The 23,879-nt window shown below is 37.4% G+C and overlaps 1 protein-coding gene across 3 annotated transcripts in view; it reads left to right on the top strand.

Moving 5' to 3' along the window:
• The window catches only part of mdm1 (Mdm1 nuclear protein), a 33,966-nt gene that overhangs the window by 7,604 nt on the left and 2,483 nt on the right, over positions 1-23,879 (top strand). The window contains exons 4-14 of one of the 3 annotated variants that reach the window (XM_069903899.1): positions 3,546-3,680; positions 7,214-7,384; positions 8,969-9,078; positions 9,185-9,266; positions 9,622-9,660; positions 9,947-10,122; positions 10,415-10,672; positions 11,186-11,337; positions 12,167-12,300; positions 13,169-13,415; positions 14,876-14,944. In XM_069903899.1, the coding sequence (XP_069760000.1) occupies positions 3,546-3,680; positions 7,214-7,384; positions 8,969-9,078; positions 9,185-9,266; positions 9,622-9,660; positions 9,947-10,122; positions 10,415-10,672; positions 11,186-11,337; positions 12,167-12,300; positions 13,169-13,415; positions 14,876-14,944 (1,573 nt within the window). The remainder of the gene's footprint in view (positions 1-3,545; positions 3,681-7,213; positions 7,385-8,968; positions 9,079-9,184; positions 9,267-9,621; positions 9,661-9,946; positions 10,123-10,414; positions 10,673-11,185; positions 11,338-12,166; positions 12,301-13,168; positions 13,416-14,875; positions 14,945-23,879) is intronic. The other 2 variants (XM_069903900.1, XM_069903901.1) reach the window with 2 other exon arrangements.

Genomic DNA, 23,879 nt, shown 5'->3' with positions numbered 1-23,879 from the left:
ATGTATCATGGTTAATTTATTTGGCACAAGTCACATGAGTTGAAAGGGGTTCCTGTGCTGTTCTGTTCTATACAACATTTTCACATGTAGATTTTCAATAAAGAATGTTTGGTTAATATTTTGGACTTTTTTCACTTTGTGCAATGTAATTGTGTAAATTGTTTACCATTGTGTCATATCATTATCAAATGTTGCAAATGGGAATTTGCTTCGTTCTTGCTCCATCCCACCTGTCCCCAAACAAAAAGTCCTTCCAAAATAGGTGCAGAGAGGTTGTCAAAATAATGAAAATCTTTTAGATCCTGATTTTTTTTTTTCAGAAAAAGTGATATTAAAATCAAACAATTAAACAATTTTTAATTCAAAGTACTATAAACAATTAAAAATACAAGCTCAATTGGATAATAAATCTAAATTATATATTTCATTATTTGTAGCCATTCCGATCCTATGAAATATATTGAGTTCCTGCTATTGGTTCAGGGCCTGTTTCAACAGGCAGATTGTCGGAAGCCCGTATTGTATCACTGGTCTCTGTGCGCAGTCTCGTGATTGTGTATAGTGAAACACGAAAGTCTACAGATGCTGAGATTGTAGTAAAAACAGAAATGTTGGAGGAACTCAGCAGGTCTCGCAATGCCAAGTTAAGTCATGTTTATTGTTATTGCGCAAGGATGGCCCGAAACAGCATTCTCCATTCCTCAGTACAAAATATGTAGGTACGCATCTAGACAACACACATGCAGATAACAATATGTGCAGGACAAGTTTTCATAAATATAAATAAATATTGTTTCATGAATATGAGTCTCGAATGATAAGTGTGAGCAATTCCTTTGGTCGCTCTGCATTCTTACTGCAGGAAGAAGCTGTTCCTCAGCCTGGTGGTGCTAGCTCTGATTCCCTGACAGGAGCAGTTGAAAGATACTGTGTACGGGATGGAAGGGCTCCTCAATAATTTTTCATGCCCTCTTCAGACAACGATCCTGGTAGATCATGTCGATGTGTGGGGGGGGGGGGGGGGGGGAGCGGAAGTGGAGTGAGGTAATAGGAGGTAAAGAGATCTAACTGAATTCCATAGGAGATGAAGATAAATAACTGGTTTTGGACATAACCCCTTCAAAGTTTGAGTAAAAAGCAGGAAGGCATCTGAATTAAAAGGCTTGGATAAGGGAAGAATGGGAATAGGGGAGGAGTACAGATCAACAGACAAAAAGTTGTGGATATAGATGGAACACAGGAGAGAGGAGAGTGACCTATTGTGAACACACAACATCTCCTCACTTGTCAGGAAGGTGCAACAGTAGGCCCTTTCATAAAGCAAAAAAATCCGAATGTAAAGGCTGAGATTCTCTGCCCTCATGTCAGTCAGAAAACTTAGCTTCGTGAATGGTCCCTGACCGGCTCCAAGGTGCCGACATCAATCCCTCTCCAAGGTAGTGTCAGCGACGGAGTGGAGCGCTCTGCCACGCATTATGAATGTACTGTTGCTTCAAGTGGGTGGCTAGATGCGGGCTGATGACATCACAGTGACACTGTTAGCCTGCAACTCCATTTCATTTATCTCTCCCACTCACTCACCCCTCCCCCTCCATGGTTCCCTTAGGGCTGGGGCCTTCAGGGAAAATCATTGAGGACCCCTACCACTCCGCACAGCGCATTTTTCAACTACTCCAGTTGGGAAAAATATACAAGAGTATCAGAGCCAGGGCAATCAGGCTGAGTAACAGCTTCTTCCCGAGGGTAGTGAGAATGCTGAATGACCAAAGGAACAGCTCACGTTAACTCTCCAGGACCCTAATATATACTAAACTATTTTTTAAATTTTATTTTATACATGCATATTTGTACTGCATATGCATTGTTTCCATGTGTGCCATGTCTGGTTGTGTGCTTGAACGTTTTGCACCAAGGAGAACATTTTATCATCAGGCTGTTTTTGTGTAATCAGTTGATAATAAACTTGAACTTGAAAGATCAAAATTGACTGGGAGCTTTTTTTGGGTTCTGTGGAAGCAGAGCTGGGAAAAGGAGATAGAGGAAAATTGGAAGAGAGTGAAAGACCGAGCAAAAGGACAGGACATAGAGAAAGATGGGGAAGGGGCTAACGGAAAATGGAGAAGTCAATGTTAATGCCATTCGGTTGGAGGGTGCCCAGGTGGAATATGAGGTGATCTTCCTCTAATTTGCAGATTATATCAGTTTGGCAGTACATAAAACCATGGACAGACATATTGGCAGAGGAATGGGACAGGGAATTAAAATGGGTGGCCACAGGGAAATCCCTGCTATTGCAACAGACAGAGCTGGGGTGGTCAATGAAGCATGTCCTTCCATGGTTTCATGCACTGTCAGAATGAAACAAACTAGAAAACTGTAGAACAATACCTCCTATTCCATCTTCCAATCAGATGGCATTAATCACTTCTCTGGATTCCATTAGTTGCCCCACAGTCTTTCTCTGTCTCCTTTCCTCTAGCTCTGTCTTTCTTCTCTCTCTTATCTTTCCCCAGTTCTGCTTCCACAGAGCCAAAAACAACCTCCCCACCCCAGTCAACTCTCACCTCTCCTCCTGTGTTCCATCCATATCCAATTAACACCTTTTGTCTGTTGTCCTCCCCCTGTCCATTCTTCCCTTCTGCTCAGCCTTTTAATTTAGGTGCCTGGTTGCTGTTTATTCATACCTTGAAGAAGGGCTCAGGCCCGAAATATTGGTTATATATTTTTGCCTCCTATGGGTGCTGTGAGATCTGCGGAGTTCCTCCAACACTTCTGTGTTTTTAGTGATCAAGTGTAATCAGTAAAATCTTAAGATATGTCAGAAAGTTCAGGGACTCGCTTGTGCAGAAGATACAAACCTGACACCAAGCAAGAAAATATTTGTCTTTCTCCAGGAAATCCAAGCCTGTGATTTTATTTTGTGACCAATTATTTAAAGTGTCTTTAGGAGCTGGTGGACAACTTTAAAACTAAAATAAAGATAATGCTGCTTGGATTTGGAAATTAGAGAATTGGTGACAGATGGCTACTTGCTTTCTGCATGCAGCATGCCTTGTGCTGTCTCGTTCTGTTACATTTCCTTCTCACAAGGTTAATTTTCTTCATGCCATTTTTGTCATCTTCAGTTTAATCATTTGCTTTTGCTCTCACTTATTTCATTTGCTAACACACTTTTACACAATTGTATGTTACGACTAAAATCATTACATATTGTCATCCACATAAAGAATTGTCTATTTTAGGAAGAAGGGGAATGTCTCATTCAGACCATTCTTTCATTGCAAGACCTCTAATTCACCTGGCCTAACATGAAGGAATAAGTGCTAATATGAATTTAATGTTAAAACAAATGTCATTTAGAATTATATTTAAATAATACTAAAGTAATTTTAATCTCTATTTTAACGTAGGGGAGAGATAACTTTAAGAATCAATGGGTTAATGGGTTTTAATTTGCCATCTATCCATCGCTTTGTTAAGTAATTCAGTTTGCTGACTATACTGTTGTGTCAAGGAAAAATTTTTTTTTTCCCTGTCATTAATAGATGAGTTATGCACTCCAGAAAAAAGCAGGATTGAAGACTGCATCACGGAAGAGTTTAGGGAGATGCTCTGAATACCAACGGCAATTTGCTTGGAAAAATCAAATACCAAATTCCCCATTACTGGCTGCTGAACAGGTATTCAACATCCTGCTAAATATTTCATTGTGTAGTCTGTGTAGGAAATGTCCAGGTAACAATATCCATTTCCATACAGAGACCACTCAAAGATAATTTAAAAAAAAAGAGCTGAATTTAACCTGGTCCAAGAAATATGACCTTTTAACCTTAGTTATAATTCAAAAAGAAGTACTGTATACAGATTGTTATTTTTAAGTACCTTTCAACTCTTGAGGTTAATTTATCTTGCATTTTAAAACAAAAATAGAACCATTCTCCAGTTGAGTTGTTGGTATAGACCAGGGATGGCCAACCTATGGGCACATGCGCCAAACGTGGTGCATTGCATCCCAGTGATAATAATAAAAATTGAAGCTTACTCATGCAAAAAAATTAACCAAAAAACAATTTGTAGAAAGAAAATCTATGAGGAATTCAAGCCTAAAGCTAGAAATGGGTTTTACTGAGAAGAAATCTAAAACTTTGCAATTATTTTTAGCGATATTTTATTTTTAAAAAAAATTATTTCATGCACATCTTTTGGCAAATGTTACCTTTATCACATTAATCTGTTTTCAATTAAAAAAAAAGTTCAATGAGTCAAACTAGAAAAGGACTTTTCTTCTGCAGACATTCCATAACTGTTCAATACACATTTGATACTTGTTTGTTTGTGAGGTGCCAGGCATCTGCACCAGCAGTGCGTCGCAGGTTTTTGCCTGTCAGTTAACAGTGGGCACTCGTGTGGCATGGAATTGTGCTTTGCTTGTCCTTTGTGAACATTTTCAGTTTTGTACTTTCTTGAAAATTAAGCCATGTTTTTACCTTCAGGTCTCCTTTACAATGCAAAAGAAAATGATCAAAAGAAAAGCAGAAAGTGATAGCAAGCGTGAATTCAATGAACAGTGAAAAAATTAGTTCTTATTTATAGTGGGTCCGTCAGGAAAACTGTTGTGCATTGTTTGTGAAAACACTTTCTCACATAATAGATGATGTGATCTAATAGACACTAAAACACAACATCAGACTGAAATAGAAGGAAAACTGAAGCTAGTGCTTGGGTCTGAGTTACTCAAAGAATATGTCATTAAGAAAAAGGAAGAAATTAAAAGAATCAAAAATATATTTGTTAAAATAAGTTGTGAAAGTTTGGCGATAACAGAAGCATCCTACGAAATTCCCAAAAAACAGAAGTCTTTCTCTGATGGAGAAAAAAATTGTTCAGCCTTGTCTCCAAATATTTGTAAGATGTTTTGGTGATTTAAAAATATCAAAAGGAAAGTAGACAAAATTGCTCTGTCAAAGCAAACAATTACGAGGTGCACCGAAAAACTCTCATGAGCAACTGAAAGACCTTGAATGAATCTTCTGACTTGTGTGGTGTTGCCCAGTTAAGCATTTTTATAAAGAGGAATTGATGATAATTTTAGTGTCTTTGAAGAACTTATTGGTCTTGAGTCGCTTCATGGAAAAACAAGAGGATCAGACATATTTGACAAAGTAAAATCGTGCAAGAAAATCCACAACTAGATTCTAGCGAACTCATTGGTGTTTGTACTGATGGAGCGCCATCAATGCTGGGACGACAACTTGAGGTCATCCTCTATACTAAAATATCATTGCATTATACACCTAGAGTCACTGTGTGGATAAACTTTAAATTTGCAGCATGTTATGTTACTGGTTGTGAAATGCGTGAATAAAATTAGAGCGAGTGGATTAAATAGACGAGAATTCAGAGAATATTGTGAAATGTTAGATTTCGAATATGGTAATCTTGTCCTTCATTGTGAGGTGAACTGGCTTTCTAAAAGACAGGTTCTGAGTAGATTTTGGAAACTGAAAAATAGTGTTCATAATTTTCTCGCAGAGAAAAATGAGGGAAGAGTCGTTTTATGTGATAACAATTGATTATTTGATTTAGCATTTTTAGTTGATGTTAAATTTGAAACTCCAGGGAAAAAACAAATTGTTTCCAAGCTTAGTAAATGATATCAATGCACTTAAGGTGAAGGTAAAACTGTTCACCTCTCAGTTAGAAAATGAGGATTTGAGCCAGTTTCCACACATAAGAGAGCAGAGGGAATGTGCTGAAGATGATGGCAATTTTACAAAATATATTGAAAAAAAATCAGGTTATTGCAAGTCATTTGAAAGTTGTTTTTGTGATTTTGCCAAAGAAGACCACTGCATTCTTGCATTTATAAACCTATTTTCACTTAGTGAACAAAAAAGCATGAAGATGCCAGTAACATACAAATAGAACTTGTTGACTTGAAAACAAATTCATTATTGAACATGAAATTTGATAAGCTTCCCTCAGTCCCAAATGATTAATTTCTGGCAATTATTACTCTGTGAACATTTTCCAGAACTAAGAAAATTTGCCCAGAGTTATCTGTCATTTCAGAGAGACATATAAATGTGAACAAGCATTTTCAGCCATGAAATTGATTTAAAACAAAATGAGGTTGCAATTGACTAATTCAAATTTGAAGAATTCCCTACTGTTCTCAGTATCTAATTTAACTCCAAACATTAAAAACTTGGCAAAATCAAAACAGACTCAAAAGCCTCATTAAGGTAAGTAATATTTATCTTTTTTTATATTAAATCAATATATCATGTAAAAATGCTAAATACTGTATTAACAATAATTGAAGGAGGGGATACAAGAGTTTCATGGCGCATCTGAATTTGTGTGTGGAAAAAATTGACGCATGGAATGTAAAAGGTTAGACTGTTTATAGTAAGTTTCTGTAAAAACATATTCTAGGAAATGTGCCAATTCAGGCTGTTGAGAAGCCTGATTGTCCCTATAACATACATTATATTGCCAGGTTTTTGAGACTGTTGCAATGTTTGAATTTAAGATAACATCTTTTACATAGAAAAATATTCTGAAGTGCCTTACTAGAATATAATTAGGCAAAAATAATCACTCATCTTTAGGAGGGAAGACAAATGCTCAGCCCAAGAAATCAATTAAATAAGGTCATAGGATGCATAGCTGGTATGATTTACAGATCATAATGTCTTAACAGTTGAAGCCTTGGTCACCAATGGGAATACATCATTTACAAGAGATCAGAGTTGAAGTAGAGAAGTAACAAATGTTTCATTTTTGTGGATCTAGCACTGATGACCAAAGGAATTACAGACTGGAGTGGGTAAAGATAAAACCATGGAGATACTTTTACATGGAACTATTCAAGGTTTTGGTGGAATTGGTGCCTGGGAATAATCAATGATTGGCTCTTGAGGTCTGATAAGTGTAAACACAAGATAGCATCTAAATGAACAAGATGAACATCTTGCGATGCGCAAACAGCTTTATTTCAGGCTTTCCAATCAGAGCAAAAAAAAACTTTTGACGATGTTCCAACAGTATTTGAATTCGCTAGATCTATATCATATTCCCAAAAATATCTGGCATTTGTGTAGCCTGCATCTCTAACCTAGTTAAGCAAATGAGTGTTTTTGGATTAGAAAATTCTTGTCAAATATATTCCAACATTATACTTAACATTAAAAGGATTGTCCCTCTCCAGGCTGTTCACACCAAATGTCGGAATATTCCTCCACTTCAAAAGGGTAAGGTAATCAGTGAAACAGAATATTCAAGTCGGTTTAAAGGTTTGCAACCACCTAGAGGACCACACTTGCGTAAAGATTTTGAAGAAAAGGGTTTGGTGACTGAATTAGGAAGCCATTCTCTAAAGGTAATTTTATGTTGCTACATGGTTTATAAATGATCTCGACCCTCTCCCAAAAGGGAAAAGAAAAGATTCACGAGCATAAATTCACTCACCACTTGATTGAAGGACAGTTTCTTTCACACTGTAGTCAGATTCCTGAATGAACCTCACACAAATAAAATGATGTTGCCTTTGCACTGCACCAATTGATCTCCATAACTGCACTTCTGTGGTATGTCTTACTTGCTGTACTACGCGTGGATTATCTAGCTGAATTCTCTCAAAATAAATTTTCTTGCTGCACCTTAATACATAAGAAAGTAAGTGAACTGAATTGAGATTGTTTGAAGGTATTCTCCATTGAGAAGAAACATTTCTCTACTTTCTCTTGTCAGTTCCCCACTCTTTCTTCTAAATTACAATAAATAAAGGCTTAGCTTATCCTTTCTTTCCTGATAAGACAACTTGGCCATCCCAGGTACTTGCCCAGTAAACCTTCTCTGAATTGTTAATGTAATAACAATTTTTAAAGTCCAAGTGCTGTGCCAGAGCTCCAGGTGAGGTCTTATCATTGCCCTAAATAATTGAAACATACCTCCTTTCTTTTCTATTCCATTCTCCTCATAGGTTCCAAATTATTTGCTGCACTTTCTTATAAACCTTTTGCAAATCATGCACTGTTATCTGTGTGGTGAGATCCAATGTGGAACTAATATGATTTAACTATTGAAAAGGCCCTTATGATTACTGAATGGATTTGTTTTCAGTGGGCTATATATTTCTGGCATGGGTGCACCAAATGATATAATCATCTCTTGTCACCCTAAAACTGAACTTATTTGATCTGGGTGCAGGAGGTCTCTTTAGTTGGCCTAAAGAAGTTTTCCAGCTTCTTATGGCAAGGTCCAACTGGTGTCAGAGCCACAAATAACATGGATACTGTGTTGAGACAACACAGACAATCTTGTGTAGCCTGCATCTGGCATCTTGTGTAGCCTGCTCCTCTAACCTGGTACAGAGTCAAATTACCCAGTATAAATTCTGGGGAATCTCTGCAAGCTCTCCAGACAGAGTAAAATGAAAACTATGGGTCCTGCTTTCATTGTGTATGATTGGGACTTTTGTGATTGACCAACGATATGTGGAAATTCTGGAAGTTATTCTTTAAACACAGATTTCTCTGCCACTTGTATTCAATTTACAGGGTTTCCTAATCTGTCTTCTCAAAAATTAATATTTAAATGAAAATAGGGTATTGCTGTAAAATCCTCACTGTCTTATTGGAGTTAGTAGATGAATTTGCCTGTTGTTTGAATCTGCATTTTGCATGGATTGGCAAACCAACCATTTAGGGGGTCCAATTTTAAACTTTTGTATTTTTTTTACCTCTTTATTTTCTGAGATTTTTTTTGCTGGTTGTTTAAGGCTTCCGCTTGCTTGAACTCCCATTAAAAAGGATCTTAATGTATTGCATATTTAAAAAAAAGACAACAGAATTTTATTTTCTACAATGCTGACAAAAAGGAAAATGAGTGAATCCTTTGTTGCCTGCCTGTGATTTAGTTTTCATGTATTCAGACTAATAACCTGAGGTTTGTCCTTCCTAAGTCAACAGGGTCAATCACAAAAGGCCAGACACAGAAAACCGAGCTCCTGGACAAACAGCTTCTAAAAGACCAGAATCCACAAAAAACTGTTTATCCAAACAAAGGATTTAGGTACAAAATCTTGACATTTGAAATCCACTGTATAACTTTTAAGTATAATTTATCACATTCATTGATACAAATTCTACTTAACACCCATTTTGGTGTTCCTTTCCAGAAATGTTAAGTCTGAATATAAGACTAGTTTTCGGTCTCCTGCTTGGTATGAATATGTCAAAACAGAATGTAGGTCTGAAGAGGTAAGCAAATATTGGAGTACTTGTGCATGAACTTCAATGCATTGTTATAATGCTCTAAATACTTTTCATTGGTGTCTTCAATAAAGTCACTTAGGCTTTAAGTGTAAAGCAATAATCTGTACAATGAAATATCTTACTGGTGATATTGAGTTTTAATTATCGTAGCTTATGAAGATTTGAATTAATTTAAATGTACTTTTAAAATTGTTTCTGGGAGATTGTGATTCCACTATTGTTTATTTTAAATTGTTGTATCATATAAATTCTTGTTGCTTCACCTCTTTAAATTTTGAATGTATATTCTTTATTGGATTTACAGAAGTACATTATTTTATCCCAACTTTCTTTTAAACAGGGAACTGGAACCAACTGTATTTCCCCTTGGTATGCTGAGGTTAGTTTTTAAATTAAAATTTGAAGGCTATTTTTGTTTACTCTAATTTCTACTTGGCAGGAACATTTATGAAATATATTAGAGACAGCTATGCTAAGTTAGTAGCAAATGTATTTTCTGTGAATCAAGGGACTATTATTCTTATCTAAGTTGAAACAATCTGTTCATCCAGAAGTGAGCATTTTTTAAACTGCATTATATTGAGCACAATACAAACAGAACAAGGTTATGTCCAGAATAATATGATTTTAAAAGCTAAAAATTTTCCTCTCTTTCAATGTCACAGGTGAAGGAACTTAGAGAGAAAGCTGAAGCATATAAGAGGAGAGTGCTTGGTACCCACTTCTCCCAGGATCATCTCATCCAAATTTTATCTGAACATAATAAGCTGTGGGATGTATCCTCAACATCTGATATTGAAGAATCAGTCAGTGATTGCGTCAAAGCTCTGGACCTGGCAAGGTATAAAATAAGGAGATGAATAGTCCAAGAAAATTTCATTTGAAGGAATATTAATATTTACATCGACCAAATAAAAAGCATGCTTCCCAAATCTTCTTATTACTCTATGCATTTGACAAAAAAAATCTTGCTGGTAGTTGAATTTTATTTCTTGTAAGTACGTCAATGTTCCATATTTATTTTTTGTATATGTATATATATATATATATATATATATCCAAGACACACAAATCATTCCATGATATCTAGAGAATACTCCCTGCCAGTGAAATATGTTTTTTTTTGTACACAGCATTTCCAGTATGCAACAAAAGCATGGCTCCACGGAACAAGTTGCGACCTCGTCACCAAAGGCCACGACAAAATATTACAAGACAGTAGAGAATGGTCTTTCAGATGTTCCTACCCTTCCAGTGAGCAGGAAATTGGCATGGAATGATGATCGAGAGAAGCCATGTGAAGCAGAAGTAGCTGAAGATGACCAAGACCAAAACTGTGAAGCTAAGGAGGTGGTTGAGGGAAATGAAGAAGTGGAAGCAGTTGTGGAAAGGTAATATTGGTCTAAGATCCTAGTGGAAGAGGGGCTGGCAAGGGAGTTGTAAAAACATTCTGTTTAATAAGGTCTAAACTTTGGAATGAAACTTTAGGCAATTTATGCCTTGAATGTAATCAAATTTACCAACCTGTTTTGAAGTATGTACAAATATAAAATTTCCATGCAACTGATCTTTGATTTTGTCTTCTCATAGTCGACTTTTTAATAAAAATCCAAAGTCCTATGTGAAATTTATCTGAAGATCTCAACATTTAAAATTGTTACTACTACATTTTTTCCCCAAAATTAAATATAGCTGATAGCTATTTCAGCAGAATATTTTTGTAATAATTGTGTGGTCTATAATAGGTTGACATTCTCCATTTTAAAAACATTTCCCAGGATTACACCTGCTCAATTTGGGAGAAATTATTTTTTAAATATTTTATTTTCATGCTTAAATTATTTTCTTGTTAATCAAAATAACTAAGAATAAAGGATAGCTAAAATTTAATGTTAAATTTTTAGAGAAATAGATGAGCAGGATGGAACAGGAAAGTCAAACTCCAATGGACAGACTGAGCTTGGATCTGATGAATGTGGTCGATTGCCCACGCCAAAGCTAAAGTCAACTGATGGTGCTCAACGAACTCATCATGACCTGACTACACCTGCCATTGGTATGGCCATTACTTCTTATAATGCAAAAAGTAATATATTTATACATTTAATTGTTTTCAAAAGTTGTGCAAGTATGCATGTAAAATAAAAGGACTATTGATTATAATAAAGTTAAAGGTAATTTTGTGTACTATTTCATTCTAATGTTTGTTTTAGCTTGTTCTGCTGTGGATTATATTTTGCTTCTGAGTCTATTCTTCGCAGTGGCTGTTTCTTGCACCATGTCTCAATATCTTACTTTCTAAATTAGTCGAACTTGTGACAGCTCTGTGTATCCCGACTGTCTTGGTTATCATTTAATTGATACCAGTGGCAATCTGAATCCCCCTCTAAATTTAAATTTAGAAATGCAGCATGGTGCTTCTTTACCAATGAAGATTGTGGAGGAGATGTTCTTACCAGTACTTAGTGATTGTGATTGGAGGTGAGGATCCAATTACTTAGTGGGGTATTGAGGCCTAGGTCTTGGAGTTTGCTGATGAATTTAGAAGGAATGATGATGTTGAATGTCGAACTGTAGTCAATACAATCTATCCCAAAGTGAAAGCCAATGCTCCAAATAGTTAGAAATGTGGGAAAGTTAGAGAAGTTATCTAAAGTTCTCTGAAGTTTAGTCACATGAAAATTATTATGAGATGGGAGATTAGAATGACAGGAATTTGGTGAAAAGTTCTCTGAAATTTTCGATGAATATAAATTATTTTGTGTCAAAAATCATTTGTATTTTTGTAACTGGTGTATTGAGCAGTAGTGAGGGGTGGTAAGAGAACAGAAATAAATATAACCAGCTATATGCATCCTCTAATTTTATTGATTTTACTTCACTAGGGGGTGCTGTTTCGGTTGCTCCTCATCAAGTGAAATCACCATCACCCCTTCGTAGAAGGACTCGGCCTCCATTGGGAAAAGTGTATTCACCCGATAAATATTTTTCAGAATCACCAAGCAAAATACTGAGAAAGGTACAGAACCCCTAAATGAGGGATTTGAGGAACTATAATTTTTGTTTCAAATAATCTGCAAAGATTTTGAATCTAGACTGTTGAGCAAAGTAATGAAAAGCATCTGGTGCCCTAGGAATTGTTTCAATTTTTATCACAATGTGTTTCCCCTTGGGGGGATGGAGATTTTCCTTGATAAAGCTCTACTCTAAGATCTTTACACCTCTGTTTTATATTTAGAATTGATCATAGTTTGTAGTCTGAACTATTGGGGTGAGAAACTTGAATGAGCATTACAGTTCTTTAAACTTGTTAAAAAGTCCACTTAAGTGTAATTATACTATTTTGAACTTGTTTGAAACATATTAAAAGCAACATGATTAATAATAAATATGATCAGATATCTGTATGAAAATATTTAAAGTTTTAATTAAAAGTGGCCCAAAATAGTTATTTTAAGAATTGAATAACATTTGGGAAATTAAAATTGTTTTAAATTTCATAAAAGATCAATATATGCTATCTGCTGCAATCTAATACAAATATTATTTATTCTTCTAAAAAAAGTTGAGATAATGATGGTTACTAAGCTGTTTGATACTTCACATCCTTGTGCTTTCCAGCAAGTTACTTGATTACAATCATAGGTAGGAATTCAAGGTGATTTCCACCACCTGCTTATCCAGCTCCAGTTCTAGTTGTGCTTCAGCTCTTAGCCTAAAGTTAGGTAACAATAGACATGGATTTAACCCTGGAACTTCAGATCTCTGGGGTTCACTGTGACACTACTTATCCAGTAAGTTGTTGAGGGAAGGTATGATATGATATGTTTTTATTGTCATATCTTTGTTGTTGTAGTAAAACCATAAATGATCTTTCTTTATGACAGACTGAATTGCTCCAACAATCTCCAGCAGCTGGAGTTAAAACGTATGACCCCATTCCTTTGAGGGAAGAATGCATGCCTGCAGATTACAATAGCCCATACTTCGTAAAGTCTGCACCGTCTATACAAACGTCACTAAAGCTTCATCCTGCTTTTGACCAGAATTCTGCTTTAGTCACTACCTCACCATCGAAAAGTTTCCCACATCGGATACAAGGAGCACTTAGACATCCAGAGTTCCAGCATAACGGTAACTCATTAAACAGATTATTAAGGGCATAAACAGATATTGAATCTGGCAAACAGTAGATTAAATTCATTGCCAAAAGGGGTGAAACAGCATACAAAAGAGTTGGGGGTTTGATGGGGTCTATGCTACATATGAATGGGATAAAATTTCACTCTCACTGTACGTGCACTTTGGCCAGCGTGTCTGTGTGGAACATGATGTTCAAAGCAAACTAAAAATGTGCTGCTTGATCCTTTATAGGATCCTTCCATCCACTTCATATTCATGTGTATATCTGGAAGCCTCTTAAAAGCTACTATTTAATCTGCTTCCACCACTACTCCTGGCATCCTGTTCCAAGCACCTATCATCTCTGTATAAAATATTTGCCCTGCATATCTTCTTCTCCCTCATCTTAAACCCGTATCCTCTAGTTTGTGACATTTTTGCCCTGGGGAAAGATTCTGACTATCTACCCTATCAATGCCTTTCATGCCCCTCAGCCTCCTTATGCTCCAGAGTAAACAGCCTAACTTTGACAATTTCTCCTAGTTTCTAAACCTCTTCTGTACTGTTCCAAGGAATCCACATCCTTCTTTTAATGGGGCAACTAGAACTCCAAGTGTAGCCTAAACAAAGTTTTATGCAGCTGCACAGCATCTTACTTTTATAATTATTGCCCTGCCCAATGAAAGCAAGCCTTCTTTGCCACGCTATCTACTTGCACGGCCACTTCCAATAAGCAATAGACATTCAACCCCAGATTCCTGTGTATCTGCTGCATACATTCTCCATACATTTGTGACCACCCAATGGGCAATCCTTTTCATTAGTCTAGATTAAACTCCATCTGCCATTTCTCTTCCCATATCGATAATTGATGCTGTTATTTTCTTAGTTAACCCTTTGCACTGTCCTTAACTCCACCAATCTTTGGGGTCCCAACACTGATCCCTGTGCTCTGTGAAACACCACTGGTCATAGGTATCCAGCCCAGACATCAGCCTTGCTTTCCACCATGACCCATTGTCTTCTATGAGCCAGTGGCACAGTTGGTGTAGGGGTTAGCACAGCGCCTTTATAGCACCAGCAATCGGGACCAGAGTTCGAATCCTGCATTGTCTGTAAGGAGTTTGTACATTCTCTCCATGTCTGCATGGGTTTTCCCCAGGGGTTCCAGTTTCCTCCATTCAAAACGAACCAGGAATGTAGACTAATTGGGTGTAAATTGGGAGGTATAGACTCATGGACCAAAATGGGCTGTTAACGTGCTGTATGTCTAAATTTAAATTTAATATCCAAACTGTCCCGGCAAGGGACAATGGATCCAATACATCTGTGCTGTCTGAATCAGCCTACTATAAGGGACCTTGTCCTTCAAAAACCATGCAGTTTTGTTGGAAGATGATGGGTGTTTAAAAATCTGGAGAGTCCTGTGTAGAGAGATCAATAGTAATTTCCTCTTGTAACTTTAATTGAAGGTAATACTGGAGGATCAAGGACCGGTCAACTGAGGTTACAATTAACACACCCAACTGTTGCAGATAACGGTATTTATATAGTTCTTCAATTATAATTCTATAATTAGGATTATTATAGAATTCATGCCATGGTATAACAGCTTCTTCAGTGACTTCTCACCATATTCTAACAGCCACTGGAAGAAGCAGAAAGAATAATTACTGCAATTAAACTACAGAAAGAAGAAACATTAAAGACGAGTTTATTCAATAAACAGAAGATTGAAAACAGAATTAGAAATTTAGAATAAAAAAAATAAAAATTGCACGCTGATGGGTGAGATTGAAACGACAAGAATTTAAAAAAAAAATCTCTGTTTCAGTTTAAGTAATCTGAGGGTTTAAAATCCCCACACTGAAAGGTAAATTATTTCAAAATGGCCAAGCCTATAATTTACAATTCAGCCATTTTATTGGTGAATGACAGCACTTTTGGAATTTAGCGTAACAATATAGCTAAAAGTGTTCCAATTAATTTGACAAGAATATCTGAGTGTGACTTCTAAGATACTGATCGGGAGCGAAAGAAATAGATATTCTCTATCAAGGTCCCACATGGGGTTAGTGAGGAAGTCAGACCTGGTATTCATATTGAGTAGTAAATTGGAATCAACATTGATTGACTTTGCAGGAGAAGCCAGACAGTAGTGGTAGATGATCGCCTCTCAGATTGACTAGTGGTGTGCCTCAGGGATCACTGCTGGCTCCATTGTCATCAATATCAATAATGTGGATAATAATATGGTAAACTGGATCATCAAGTTTGCAATGAAAAGATGATTGGAGGTGAAGTGGACAGCGATGAAGGCTTTCAAAACTTTCAGAGGGAACTGGACCAGCTGCGAAAAAGGCAGATGGAATTTAATGCAGACAAATGTCAGGTGTTGCACTTTGGAAGGACAAGTCAAGGTAGGATATACACGGTAAATGGTAGGGCACTGAGGAGGGTGGTAGAACAATGGCATCTGGGAATACAGACATGCAATTCTCTCAAGGTGGCATCACGTGATGGAGTAGTGGCCGGTAGGAGAATACCAGCCTTCTCTAGAAAAGAAGAAATAAAGTGAAGAAAATTAAAAGCTCAAGAAACACAAAACACAACAAATAAAAGATAAAGATGTGGAGAAAAGAAAGAAAATGGCACCTAAGAAGGAAAAACCAAAAACAACGGGGAAAAAAAAGAAGGAAAGACGCCGGAAGAGAAAGGAGAAGGCCTTACCTGCATGAAGAAGCAGGGACCCGCCGTGGACAGAGGAGCCCGCTCCCCGAGGTTAGAGGAGACCCCACTGGGTCGTGACCTCCCGACCGCGGGACTGCAAAAATGGCTCACTGAGCCAAACAGAAGTGCGCAATGCGCACAACAAGGGAAAGGAAAACACCGACGGGAGGGGGGCCCAGCTGTGGAGTGAACTTGCACAGTGCGACCAGCTGAGAGATGTCTGACAGCAGGGCTCTCAGCTGGAAGAAGAGGAAAGCAATGGGAAAGGGAGTGATAAGAAAGAAAAACAGCTACAGGAAGCCCAACATATAACTAGCCCAGAAGAAGAGGACCAACATCTAGAAGCCATGAAAAAAACTACCCAACAAACTGAGGCAAACAGCTCAACAAGGAAGTCAGAAGAGACACAGATACAAGGAAGAGAAATAGAAGACACAAACCCAAGAGCAGACACAGAAGAAGAAGAAGAAGAACACCAAGCTCTGCACAGAAGAATAGAAGGTAAAATAGATGGACAGTACATAGATAAAAAAAATTTTCAAGAACAAATGAAAGCATTAAAAGAATGGTTGACACTAGAATTTAGTGAAATGAAAATATAAATGAAAAGTACAGAAGAAAAAGTGAGTAGAATAGAGCTGGTCATAACAGAAATGGGGAAAAGGTTAGAAAATGTGGAAGAGCGAGAAATGGCTGTAGAAATGGAAGTGAAAATTGACAAAAGAAAATTGGAAGAAAGTGACAAAAAAGCTAAAGAGTCACAAGAGTTGTTGGCTCAGAAGATGGATATAATGGAAAACTATGGTAGGTGAAACAATATAAAGATATTGGGCCTTAAGGAAGATGAAGAAGGCAAAGATATGAAAGAATTTATAAAAGAATGGATCCCAAAAGTCCTGGGAATGCCAGAAATACAGGAAGGAATGGAAATAGAAAGGGCACACAGAACACTAGCCCCAAACCCACAGTCACAGCAAAAACCAAGATCAGTTTTAGTAGAATTTCTGAGATGCACGACAAGAGAAAATATATTGGAGAAGGCAAGGAATAAAATTAGAAAAGACAAAAAAACCATTGGAGTACAAGGGTCAAAATTTTTTTTTTTACCCAGACATAAGCTTTGAACTCCTAAAGAAGAGGAAAGAGTTTAACACAGCAAAATCGATCCTATGGGGAAAAAAGGCTATAAATTTATGTTAAGATATCCAGTGATGCTTAAAATAGTTATCCTGGGGGAGCAAAACAGACTGTTCTCGGATCCGGAGAAGGCATGAGAATTTGTAGAACACCTGCAGAACAGAAAGAGAGATGAAGTGATGTAACAAGAACTAAGAATGACAACAAACTACATATAAAGAAGTAAAAATAATGTATAAGTAAGAATTAAAGAAGGGAAGTGTGGAGGGGAAAAACAAGAAGAAAAGGGTAAGCTTTGTTTTAATGTGAAGATAAAAGTCTTTTCTGGAGGGGGCTGGGTGGGAGAAAATAACAGTCACTGCGAAATCAGTTGATACTTGCGAACATGTTCGCAATCCGAATGGAGAGGAGAGTTGTGGTTGCCCGGCAAGGGACAAGGGGGCGACTCAGAGAGGGGAGGGACACTTGGGGTTAAGGGAATTTTAGATGTGGGAGTGGTTGAAGTATTTAATGTTTTAGAAGTGTTGTCATACATTGAGTTCAAAAACGGAAAACTGAGAGATGAAAATGGGGAAAAGGGGAAAGGTGTTGATGAGGAAGCGGAAATGAGGTGTAAACAGAGTATGAGATGGCCATGTTGAACTATATGATTATAAATATTAATGGAATACATAACCAAATCAAAAGGAAGAGGCTATTAAATTTACTGAAAAAATAAAAAAATAGATATAGCATTCGTGCAGGACACGCATCTAACTGAAGTGGAACATAATAAATTAAGGAGAGACTGGGTAGGGCACGTAAGGCAACATCATATAATTCCAAAGCCAGAGGTGTAGCTATATTAATCAATAAAAATGCACCAATCAAAATAGAGGAGGAAATAATAGATCCAGCAGGGAGATACATAATGATAAAATGTCACATATGTTCAGAATTCCGGAATTTGCTCAACATATACGCACCAAATGAAGAGGATCAAAAGTTTATGCAAGATATTTTTTTGAAGATTGTAGATAAGCAGGGGGATATATTGATAGGAGGGGATTTTAACCTTAATTTGGACCCAAAGGTGGATAAAACTGGACAAAAGACTAGCAAAAAAAAAAGTAGCCAAATTTATGGTTGTATCAATGCAGGAAATGCAACTTTTGGATATATGGAGGAGGCAACACCCAAAGGAGAAGGAATACTCACTATTCGAGTCGACATAAAACATACTCCAGGATTGACCTGTTCCTGTTGTCAGCCCATATCCAAGGGAGAGTTAGGAAAACGGAATATAAAGCTAGATTGTTATCTGATCATTCACCCCTGTTATTAGCAATAGAACTGGAGGACATCCCACCGAGAACATATAGATGGAGATTAAACTCCATGCTGCTGAAAAGACAGGAATTTAGAGAATTTATTGAGTGCCAAATTAAAATGTACTTTGAAATAAATACGGAATCAGTGAAAGACAAATTTATATTATGGGATGCAATGAAAGCCGTCATTAGAGGGCAGATAATGAGTTATGTAACTAAGATGAAGAAGGACTACAATCGGGAAATAGAACAGCTGGAAAGGGAAATACTAAGTACAGAAAAAGAACTAGCAACAAGGGAAGATACAACAAAAAAAGAGAATTGGTGGACAAAAAAATAAAATACGAAACATTACCAACGTATAAGGTAGAGAAGAACATAATGAAAATCAAGCAGAAGTATTACGAGCTAGGAGAAAAAAACGCACAAAATACTAACCTGGCAACTTAAAACAGAACAAACTAAAAGAACTGTATTGGCATCAAGGAAAAAGGACAAACAAATTACATATAACCAAACAGAGATCAATTAAACTTTAAGGAATTCTATGAACAATTATACTGAACTGAGAATGAAGGGAAAGACGACAAAATAGATGAGTTTTTAGCTAAAATTGAACTACCAAAATTGCAAGAAGAGGAGCAAAACAAATTGATAAAACCATTTGAAATAGAGGAAATACAAGATATATTAAAAAAGCTACCGGACTCCAAATAGAATTCTATAAAACATTTAAAGACTTATTAATTCCTCCTCTCCTGGAAGTAATGAACCAGATAGAAGAAACACAAAACTTGCCAGATTACAGTAATACCAAAGACTGGGAAAGATCCACTAACACCAGCATCATATAGACCAATATCTCTACTTAATTTAGATTATAAGATAATAGCAAAACTATTCGCAAACAGATTGGCCGACTGTGTACCAAAAATAGTAAAACTAGATCAAACTGGATTTATTAAGAACACATGAACAATGGACAATGTCTGTAAGTTCATTAACTTAATCCATGCAGTACAAGGAAATAAGATACCAACAGTGGCTGTTGCTTGAGACACAGAGAAAGCCTTTGAAAGGGTAGAATGGAATTATTTATTCAAAGTATTACAGAGTGTTCAACCTACCAGAGAAATATTTTTTTCTTCTTTGGCTTGGCTTCGCGGACGAAGATTTATGGAGGGGGTAAAAAGTCCACGTCAGCTGCAGGCTCGTTTGTGGCTGACCAGTCCGATGCGGGACAGGCAGACACGATTGCAGCGGTTGCAAGGGAAAATTGGTTGGTTGGGGTTGGGTGTTGGGTTTTTCCTCCTTTGCCTTTTGTCAGTGAGGTGGGCTCTGCGGTCTTCTTCAAAGGAGGCTGCTGCCCGCCAAACTGTGAGGCGCCAAGATGCACGGTTTGAGGCGTTATCAGCCCATTGGCGGTGGTCAATGTGGCAGGCACCAAGAGATTTCTTTAGGCAGTCCTTGTACCTTTTCTTTGGTGCACCTCTGTCACGGTGGCCAGTGGAGAGCTCGCCATATAATACGATCTTGGGAAGGCGATGGTCCTCCATTCTGGAGACGTGACCCATCCAGCGCAGCTGGATCTTCAGCAGCGTGGACTCGATGCTGTCGACCTCTGCCATCTAGAGCTGGATGAGGTTCCCACCCTGGATGAGACATATAAGGCAATCGAACAACTGAAAAGTGGCAAAGCAGCAGGTATGGATGGAATCCCCCCAGAAGTCTGGAAGGCTGGCGGCAAAACTCTGCATGCCAAACTGCATGAGTTTTTCAAGCTTTGTTGGGACCAAGGTAAACTGCCTCAGGATCTTCGTGATGCCACCATCATCACCCTGTACAAAAACAAAGGCGAGAAATCAGACTGCTCAAACTACAGGGGAATCACGTTGCTCTCCATTGCAGGCAAAATCTTCGCTAGGATTCTACTAAATAGAATAATACCTAGTGTCGCTGAGAATATTCTCCCAGAATCACAGTGCAGCTTTCGCGCAAACAGAGGAACCACTGACATGGTCTTTGCCCTCAGACAGCTCCAAGAAAAGTGCAGAGAACAAAACAAAGGACTCTACATCACCTTTGTTGACCTCACCAAAGCCTTCGACACCGTGAGCAGGAAAGGGCTTTGGCAAATACTAGAGCGCATCGGATGTCCCCCAAAGTTCCTCAACATGATTATCCAACTGCACGAAAACCAGCAAGGTCGGGTCAGATACAGCAATGAGCTCTCTGAACCCTTCTCCATTAACAATGGCGTGAAGCAAGGCTGTGTTCTCGCACCAACCCTCTTTTCAATCTTCTTCAGCATGATGCTGAACCAAGCCATGAAAGACCCCAACAATGAAGACGCTGTTTACATCCGGTACCGCACGGATGGCAGTCTCTTCAATCTGAGGCGCCTGCAAGCTCACACCAAGACACAAGAGAAACTTGTCCGTGAACTACTCTTTGCAGATGATGCCGCTTTAGTTGCCCATTCAGAGCCAGCTCTTCAGCGCTTGACGTCCTGCTTTGCGGAAACTGCCAAAATGTTTGGCCTGGAAGTCAGCCTGAAGAAAACTGAGGTCCTCCATCAGCCAGCTCCCCACCATGACTACCAGCCCCCCCACATCTCCATCGGGCACACAAAACTCAAAACGGTCAACCAGTTTACCTATCTCGGCTGCACCATTTCATCAGATGCAAGGATCGACAATGAGATAGACAACAGACTCGCCAAGGCAAATAGCGCCTTTGGAAGACTACACAAAAGAGTCTGGAAAAACAACCAACTGAAAAACCTCACAAAGATAAGCGTATACAGAGCCGTTGTCATACCCACACTCCTGTTCGGCTCCGAATCATGGGTCCTCTACCGGCACCACCTACGGCTCCTAGAACGCTTCCACCAGCGTTGTCTCCGCTCCATCCTCAACATCCATTGGAGCGCTCACACCCCTAACCAGAGAAATATATTAATTGGATTAAAGCATTATATAAGGGACCATTGGCGAAGGTGACAGTAAATGGATATATATCGAACCAATTTAAATTAAGTAGGTCAACTAGGCAGGGATGTCCATTATCTCCCTCTCTGTTTGCTTTAGCAATAGAACCATTGGCAGAACTGAAAAGAACAGAAAATAAAATAAAATGGATAAAAATAAAAGAGAAGGAATATAAGATCAGTCTATTTGCAGATGACATCATAGTATACTTAACAGAACCAGAAATATCAATAAAAGAACTACATAAGAAATTGAAGGAATATGGAGAAATATCGGGGTACAAGATCAACGCAAATAAAAGTGAAGCGATGCCAATGAATAATGCAGATTACACAGAGTTTAAAAAAGAATCACCATTTAAATGGCAAACACAAGCAATCCATACCTAGGTATTAGGTTAGATAATAGTTTAGGCCACCTATACAAATTAAAGTATCAGCCATTAATTACAGGATGACTTAGAACATTGGAAAGAATTGCCATTAACACTGATAGGGAGGGTAAATTGCATTAAAATGAATATCTTCCCAAGGATACAATACCTATTTCAATTATTACCAATTCCCTTAACAGAGAAATTCTTCAATGAGCTCAAGAAAATAATAAGGAAATTCTTATGGAAAGGGGGGAAACCGAGGATAGCACTAGATAAATTAACAGAATGGTACAAACAAGGTGGTTTGCAGCTACCAAACTTTAAAAATTATTATAGAGCAGCAAAATTAAGGTATCTATCAGATTTTTATCAAACAAGGGAAAAACCAGATTGGACCAAGATAGAGCTAGATAAAATAGGGGAGAACATATACTTTATAAGTGGGATGAAAAACTGGTGCAATATAGAAGTTCACCAGTACTGCACCATTTAACCATATAACCATTTATGGAGCGGAAAAAGGCCATGTTGGCCTTTCGAGTCCGCACCGGTTCACTGATTTTGTGCACCCTCTTCATTGATTTCTTGTACTTACTCAACATATAGAAGAAGATTCACGTGGAAAGGAAAAAAAACAAATTACGAACTACCAAAATTATTATTAACGCAAAATCAGCTAATCCCTTTCACAATAGATAAGCTTTCCATTAGAGAATGGGAGAGAAAAGGAATTAAAGGAATAGAAAATTGTTTTTTGGGAAATAATTTATTATCATTTGAACAAATGAAGTAGAAATATGGAATAACTTATGGTACAATGTTTGCATATCATCAATTGAAAGCTTATTTAAAGGATAAATTGGGAAACAGATTGAGATTACCTGAAGGAAGCAGCTTTGAATACGTGATCACAGATACATATGATAATTAAAAGATTTATAGCAAACATGTACATCAAGCTGCAAGAGAAAGAAAATGATGAAATAAGCTATAAACCGAAACAAAAGTGGGAAAAAGATTTAAACATAAAGATAAAAAATGAAATATGGGAAAAGTTATGCTCCGGAACTATGAAAAATATAATAAATACGAGGTTACGCATGATACAATATAATTGGTTACACAGGCTATATATCACACCCCAAAAGTTAAATAAATAGGATCCAACATTATCAGATAGATGTTTTTGCTGTAAGAAGGAAACGGGAACAACAGTACATGCAATTTGGGCATGTGAGAAAGTGAAAAAGTTTCGGGAAGGTCCAAATCAGGTATTAAATAAAATCACAAAAAGCAACACACCAAAAAATCCAGAGATCTCTCTTCTAAGTAATAAAAGTAGTAAAGAATTAGGCCTCAAACTGGATGAAGCGCAAAAAAGATTTATTATGATAGCCTTAGTTGTAGCAAAAAAATGTATAATGTCAACTTGGAAATCAGAAGAGACCCTGAGAGTACAGCAATGGTACATAGAAAGTAATAAATGTATTCCATTGGAAAAAATAACATATAATTTAAAAAATAAAGTCACATTATTTGAACAAATTTGGGAACCGTATGTGGAACACAACAGGGAGGGCCTACCGTGGATCACCACCCCCGAAAATGATAGAATGAGAAGAAGACAAAATGAACTGACCCAGTGTGTAAAAGTAGATGACACAATTTTCTTGTTTATCTTCATTGTGTGATGACATTGTTTAATGGGTTTATTGTATTGTGTATGTTGAACGTTTAATGGATTTGGAGGGGGGTGGGAAGAGAGGGGGGAAAAAGGGGGAGAAAATGCCACTGCATATTCAAGAGGGAAATGTTTGTGTGTATTTTAATGTGATTCATAGGGTGAAAATTTTTTTAAAAAAGGTGGCATCACAAGTAGATAGATTGGATTGCTTTTGGCACAATGGCCTTCATAATCAAAGTATTGATTATA

This window comes from Narcine bancroftii, chromosome 11 (assembly GCF_036971445.1).
Source record: "Narcine bancroftii isolate sNarBan1 chromosome 11, sNarBan1.hap1, whole genome shotgun sequence".
Classification (NCBI taxonomy): Eukaryota; Metazoa; Chordata; class Chondrichthyes; order Torpediniformes; family Narcinidae; genus Narcine; species Narcine bancroftii.
The sequence above is the reverse complement of the archived record's forward strand: the minus strand, read 5'-3'. Positions and strand labels throughout refer to the sequence as shown.